We start from the raw sequence: 7475 nt of genomic DNA, 5'->3' as shown, positions 1-7475 counted from the left end.
ATCAGTTATATCAAGCATATTTGGACATATGTTGTCATCATCATTTCCAAAACATTTTCTTTCTATTTTAGCCCTTGGTATAAGCTCCTCTTTTTGAACCCCTTCTTTCCCGCTCCATCCTCTCACCCTCGTGAATCCTTGATCAATTTTATATTGTTAGTATTTTGTGTCTTACCTTGTCCATTGTCTCCCTTCACCCACATTTCTCTTATTCATTCCTTTTGATGGGGGTTGCTACATATCCAACATTGTGATGGGTTCCCCCTTTTCCTTCTTCCCACTCTCCAACCAACCACCTACCCTCATGATGTCGCTTCTCCCACTACTGTACCTGAGGGGTTTTTCTTGAAGTCCATGTGTTGAGAGCTCTTATATGCACTAATGGGTGTTCTCCAGTCTAGCTGGATTTACAAGGTAGAACTATGTCATGGTAGTAGGGGAGGGCGGAGGAGGCATCCAGCAATTACAAAAATGATGTGTGTTTCCTCGGTGCTATACTGCACCTTGGTTGAATCATCCTTTCCTTTTAACCTTCTGTGGGGGCATATCCAATTGTCTACAGATGGGCTTTGGGTCTCCACTCCAACTCCCCTCATTCACATTGTTATCATTGTTTGCTTTGGATCTTTTGATACCTGATACTTGATCCCATTGACACTTAATCACACAGGCTGCTGTGCTTCTTCTATGTGGGCTTACTTGCTTCCCTGCAAATGACTGCTTGTTTAACTTCACACCTTTAAGACCCCAGATGCTATACCTTTTGATAGCCAGGCACCATCTGCTTTCTTCACCACATTTGCTTATTGCCCCAATTTTGTGTTCAGAGATCGCATTGGGAAGGTGAGTATCAAAGAGTACCAGGTTATTAAAGCAAAGTATTCTTGGGTTAAAAGCAGCCTTGAGTAGAGGCCCGAAGTCCATCTGCTAATACTTAACGTATACACCTATGTACATTGGCCCCTATCCCTTTCATTGTAATTCACTATATTTACATATAAACATGCCTAAAGCTATACCTAAGGAACTATTTTTTTTGTTTGTTTTGTTGTTTTCATTTTCCTTCTTTTTTCACCCTATGTCTATCTAAGATAGATGGGATGAACAATCCAGAGGAGAAAACTAAGGGACCAGCGGTTCCAAGGGGATGTGGGAGAGGAGGGGGTAAGGAGGGGGAGTGGAGAGCCAACAAATTCGGGGATAAGGGAACAACAAGAGACCTAAAACTGATGGTGAGGAGGGTATATAATGCCTGGTGGGGTTTAATCAAGTGCAATGTATCCGAGAGGAGTGACTGAGAGCCGGATGGAGGGTGAGCAGGATAGTGGGACAGGAGGAGGGTAAAAGGAAATAGAGGAAAGAAATCAAAGGCAAGAGCTATTTATAGAGGTATGTGTTAGACAGGGTTCTCTAGAGAGATAAAACCAAATTCCTGATAATATAATATATTTATTTATAAAGATAATTAGATATATAATGAGAAATGAACTGTTAAATCATATACAGATAAATATACAATACAAGAAATAAACAGTTAAATTAGAAAGCATTATAAATGGCTTAGTGCAACTCACGTCCGTGAGAGAAAGTTGAGAGACTAGCAGTCCTTCAAGTCTCTGTCTGATGCCAGATCTTCCTCTATTTGTAGAGAGAACTAGGCTATGTCAGCACAGCAGCCAATCACAAGGCAGGTCACCAACCGCCAGTCTCCAGCTCCAGAGAAGTCTTAAAGGGACCTCAACTTACAGCGACACAGTCCACAGGCTAGGCGTCCCACAAGCAGTGTAGCCTTTAAATTGAGGCACAGAACAAGCAAGGCAGCCGCACACTGGTCCGATGATCACAGAGCGAGAGACAAGAAAGACAAGGCTCACCAAGCCATCCATCTCTCCGCCCCTCAGTCAATACCACCTGCCTTTATCAGCTGGCACAATAAACTATCTCAAGGTATATCAATAAGATTGTGGTGCTTTTTATGAGCATTGAATATATCATGGACCGCCAGAAAAATGAGCAAATCTTTCTTAGAAGAAATACAGGCAGAATGCACCTCAACAGTGAGATTGATAAGATTTCATCTCATATTTTGAACATGTTACCTTGAAGGGCCAGTCCCTGCAGAAGGACAATCATGCTTCTAAAGTAAAGGTTCAGTGAAATAAGAGAAATTATGGATGAGATGTAATGGTGCCTTGGCTGCAAAAATAGCTCAGACATGATTGTTTGTGAGGATGGCACAGGTCTTGGCAGTGTTCTGTTGTACATAGGGTACGTCTGAGTTGAACTAATTTGACTGTACCTAACAACAGCAGATACACTGGTGGCATAGGGGGTTATGCATTGGCTTAACATTGAAGTCAGCAGTTCAAATTCACCAGCTGCCCTGAGGGCGAAAGATGAGGCTTTCTACTCCTCTACCGATTTACAGCCTCAGAAACCCAACGGAGAAGTTTGACACAGTAACTGTTCAGAAAGCGTGAGTTCACGGCATGTGTTTACCACATCTCCCTATCCTAAATTCCAGGTGTAAGATCATCTTCACCAGCATCTTTGTCCTAGTACAGAAAGCTATGAAGTTGAGACCGTAACTTGTTTTGCGACCCTGCTATCTTTTGTATTATATGATGAGCTTGGTGTTTAGGACAATCTTTCTTGAAGGGAAACTAAAGCAAATATGCCATTTGTTAATAATTTCATTCCATAATTTTATTATCTCTCTGGTCTATGTAATTCTCTAGAGTGTCAGAAGAACAATGTGTATGTAGTAATCCCATAATCATCAATATTTTATAACACAAATAAATATATCTTCTTATACTCCCAATGTCATTCTTCACTACATAAATGATAATCGATTAATCATAACACAACTTATTGTGGAGTGCCCACATCACATTTACCTATGGAAATGTAATTATTATTAAATTATTCATATGTATGCTCAACTTATCCCAGACTCTAATGGTGAGGTTCTCTATTTTGACTTTACTGTCTATTAATTACTTTATCAGTCAAGGACTTAAAAGAGAAAAACCAAAAAAAGATATTTTTAGAGTAGGATTACTTAAGGAACATGTATTTATATAAAGGACAGGTAAAAGGAAACCACAAAAATCTATACTAGTAGCAGCTAAACTGTTGGCCAATAGAGATGAGACATTATCAGATAGTTTAGGAGAAATTTGTGTAGAGCAGAATGCATTGTCTTGAGTGTGACCTCATTCAAAGCCAATAGACAGCCTGAGCCGACTTTGAAGAAAAGAGCCCTGAGAACAAATAGCCTGAATTTATTCTCTTCCATCGAATCTGGTGCCAAAACACCGCAATCATCAAATCTAATTGGCAGTCAGAGGGCATGGAGGCCCTGTTTTTGTAGCTCACACAAGTTAACTTTCTGAGCCAAAAAGCAGGTTTATAAGCTGGAATGTGGATCTGGGGTCACATGGAGGATCGCCAGTGTTCAATTTCCTAAGAGACTAATATAGTTTAATAAATTCAATGCATGCTGAACCTGTTTGATGATGAAAGGATGGAATTTTATTGAGTGCAAATATGAATGAATGGTGGCATAAATATAGTTTGATGTCATATCTGACTCTTCAGCATTTACCTTTTTTTACTGCAATATTGCTTTCACCTGCTTTGTTCACATTGCTGTCAATCCACAAAATCCTGGGATATTACTTCATTCGTCTCTCCTTCTGCAAGTAATTTTATTCAGAATATAAATGGGTAACTCAACAATAGAGACTCCGCAATGACGTTTATACCTTCCAACACACTGGCTAGAAAAAAGATACAGTTGAATGGACAATGATGATTTCAAGGACAGCTATTGGTGGGTGACGGAGCCCACAGCACTAGAGGTGATTTCAACTAACGCTCGTTTCTTCTAGAGGAGCTTCTCCATTCCCACATCGCTCACTGGTGGTCACCAGACGGAGAAAGGCTTGCCTTCCTGATGATCAATGACTCCTTGGTGCCTAACATGGTCATCCCTCGCTTTACCGGAGCGCTATATCCCCAGGGAAAGCAGTATCCATATCCTAAGGTCAGTCATGTGGCAACACTAGCTTCTTCTGTCTCTGCAGATGTCAGTTGATTGATGATCTGATTGGGCCATGTCTTTGGAGAAAACCCAAATAGAAGATTTACCTGACTCTTCATTTTATTGCTTGCATATATCTATAGAGGGTGCTTGAGTATAAGGGGGTAACATATTATTTTGAGTGAGGAAAGACTTATTTTAATTTGTTCAGCATCGCTTTTCCTTTAACGTTCTGTTTCCTAACCCATCATGGTTTTTTTTAACTGCCTCATGTCTATGTAAAAGTTATGCATTGAATAAGGAAGACCAAAGATTCATGGATACATTTGAATTATGATGTTGGCAAAAAATACTGATAGTACCGTGGGCTGTGAGAAAAACAAAGAAATGTGTCTCACAAGTACAGCCAGAATCCTTCTTAGAAGAAAGGATGGCAAGGTGTCATCTCATAAAATTTGGACATGTTTTCAGAAGAGACCAAACGTTTCTGGTCGCTTGGTGAAGTAAAAAGGCATTGAAGAAGTGGAGAACCCTTGACAGGGCAGATTGATATAGTGGCAGCAACAATTGGCTCCAACATGACAATTGTGAGGATGGTGCAGGACTGGGCAGTAAGTCATCGTAAGTCATTGTGTTGGCACGCACTTGGTAGCACTTAACAACAGCAGGGTTAAGATAGCCACAGAAGTAATTACAGCAATGCAATGCTTGTTTACTAATTTTATAGATCTCATGTGTTTGTATGCTTTCTCTTTCAGAGTTACTCCCCCTTGCTCTTTTTTTTTTTCCTTTCACAAATTTATTATACAAATAGGCAAACAGATTCTAGCAGGCCAGATGTTTTCTTTTGGTTTTTAACCAAACTCACAGAACTTTACTTAAAGTGGAGAAAGAGCTCAAACCTATTGCTTTTATCCAGCTTTCTGTAACTGCCAAAGGTCAATTTATGACTTTAAAGAGGTAGCTGGTATCAAGACATGTCCTTGACAAGGCAATCATTGTTCTTGACACTCTTTTCTTCATCTACAGCCAATGATAGCTATATAGTGATACATGTTTAGATAGCCTCACACTACTAGATGTAGGCAGACGTGATGATGAAGGTTCTGAATGTTAATGTTTACTCTTGGAAAGTATGGGAAAAAACAAAGGCCAAATGACTAACTATGTAAAACTAAATAGTAGAGGCCAAAGCCAAGAGAGAATTCTAAGTTCTCATGCTGTGTTATGTAGGAATAACTACCTACCCAGACAGTTAAGACAGTAGACCTAAAAGAAAGCAAATTTGTATTATGGCTCTGTTTCTCTGAATACATTTCAGCATCATTGCGAACATGCTACTCGAATTTTCAAATAGTCACAAATGAATGGTTCGACTTGCTCTTACTTAAGCCATAAACTTTCAAAAATGATACTTTAGGAATGGAAGCAACTCCTAGAGTTCAGATCAAATTGTGCTTTAAATTAAACTAGATTAAAATGCAAGCGGCAAATACTCAATGTGGTGAGGTTTACTAATGAAATACTTACGCTAAACAAATATATTTGTATTTTACTTAATTCAGCATGATTCAGGACTCATAAAAAAAACCCTGTCATTAGCAACTCAGCACAAAAGAGATGCACAGCTCTATCTCCATAACCTCAGGTTAATCTTTTTAATTAAAACATTATCTCGTTTAATGGCAATTTACTTTCCAGTAAAATAAGGTTAATTATTACTGAGGGCACGTGTTTCAGAATTATAGAGGAAAGAATTGTGTGAATTTGCAGTCTCCATGGAAAATGGGACGGTAAAAGCAAATAGACGAAGTCCAATATTTCCAGACTATTGAAACAATTCAAATATTAAAAGGTACAAATAAATTTGCAATGTGCATCGATTTCCAGACTTGATGGGAATATAAAAATCTAATCATCTGTTAGGATAATGAAATTATGTATGCCTAAAAGCTGAATTTTGGAGACAGCCTGTTTAAATTCAGTTTTAATTTAAAAACTGATCCAATGTGTACACATTTTAAATGTGTTTAAGTAGAAGGTAATTAAGATATAAGCAATCTTTTTTCAGATATAAGCTAATGGTGCAACTGACATGAAAAATAATTGCATATGTATCTGACAAAATATGTTGGAAAATTATTAAACATTGTTGAAAGTTCACAGAGTGCATAGTTTAATTTCCCTTTTTATGAATCATTGCATTACATTTTAAAGACATAGACATAACATCTCTCACCCCAAAATACAACTTTTTTTTATAATACGTGTTTTGTTATTCTGCACGTTCAATTGTAACCACTGTTTTCAAATAACCTGTCATTTTTGAGAATTCATTTTAGTTTGAAAATGTGCATATTTCTAGTCATAGAAATAATGTTCTGTGTGAGAATATCTAGCAAATATTTTTACCTATAGAAGTTTCTTTGGATCAAAACTTCTGAATATTTTTAGAGTTGTGTTGGTCTTATCAAATGAAAATAAGAATGGAGAGAATCTTTAACAATCTGCCAGGAGTAATATGTTAAACAAATAACAGAGTCACAATTTGAACATGTATCTTTCTGACTCATACATTAAGCCACCTTAGCTATAAAAAGGTGGTTCCTCAACCAGTTGTGCTATGCTGGGAAGTGAACTTTCTAGAAAGGCAAGTTTATATGTGAGCATTCTTATGTGGCCTTAAGTTGGACTCAGGGACTCCATATGTAACAGAGCAAAACCTTGCTTGGCCCTGCACCTTCCTCACAACTGTGACGTTTGAATGCATTGTTGCAGCAATTGTGAAAACCCGTCTCCCTGAGGGTTTTCCTCATTTTCCTTGACCCTCCATTTTACCAAGCATTGTGCCCTTACCAGAGACTGATCTCTTCTGATAAAATGTGTAACTTGTGAAAGAAGAAGTCTCTCCGTCCTTGGTCTCCAGGAACCTTCTGGCTGTAGTTCTTCCAAGAGAGATTTGTGTGTCCTTCTGGCAGTCCACGGTGCTCTCAATGTTCTTCACCACACCATGGTTCAAGGGCATCAATTCTTCTCTGGTCTCCTTCGTCATTGTCCAGCTTTCACATATACATGCAGTGACCCTATATACACAAACACACACATGGGGGTGGGGTGGACGGGGCTTCAAAGAGTTAGTGGTAAATGGAATAAAAAGATAATGGTATTTTCCATGAAATTTGTGAAAGTCCCTCATGTGTGTTTGTCAATATTGTATAACATACTGCCTATTAATTTACCTGGGAATCATTTAAAGGCAGATTTGGGTGCTCAAGTCTAGAGCCTTAGATCCCAGCAATTTTTCTCTTGGTCCACTTGAAACAGCGGAGCCAAGACAGTGAGGAATGGTAGATGGATATGAAATGTATGGTGAATTGCTCAGATGAATTACTTCCCCCTTTACCATGACACCAGCCTGTCATTGCCT

The 7475-nt window shown here is 38.6% G+C and overlaps 1 protein-coding gene across 1 annotated transcript in view; it reads left to right on the top strand.

Moving 5' to 3' along the window:
- Positions 1–7475, top strand: part of DPP10 (dipeptidyl peptidase like 10) — a 549923-nt gene that overhangs the window by 430094 nt on the left and 112354 nt on the right. The window contains exon 8 of the mRNA XM_004711893.3: positions 3897–4051. Coding sequence (XP_004711950.2) covers positions 3897–4051 — 155 coding nt within the window. The remainder of the gene's footprint in view (positions 1–3896; positions 4052–7475) is intronic.

This window comes from Echinops telfairi, unplaced genomic scaffold (assembly GCF_000313985.2).
Source record: "Echinops telfairi isolate 266 unplaced genomic scaffold, ASM31398v2 ScPeMD7_15;HRSCAF=58, whole genome shotgun sequence".
Lineage (NCBI taxonomy): Eukaryota > Metazoa > Chordata > Mammalia > Afrosoricida > Tenrecidae > Echinops > Echinops telfairi.
Note: the sequence above shows the minus strand (reverse complement) of the source record. Positions and strands in the feature narration are given on the sequence as shown.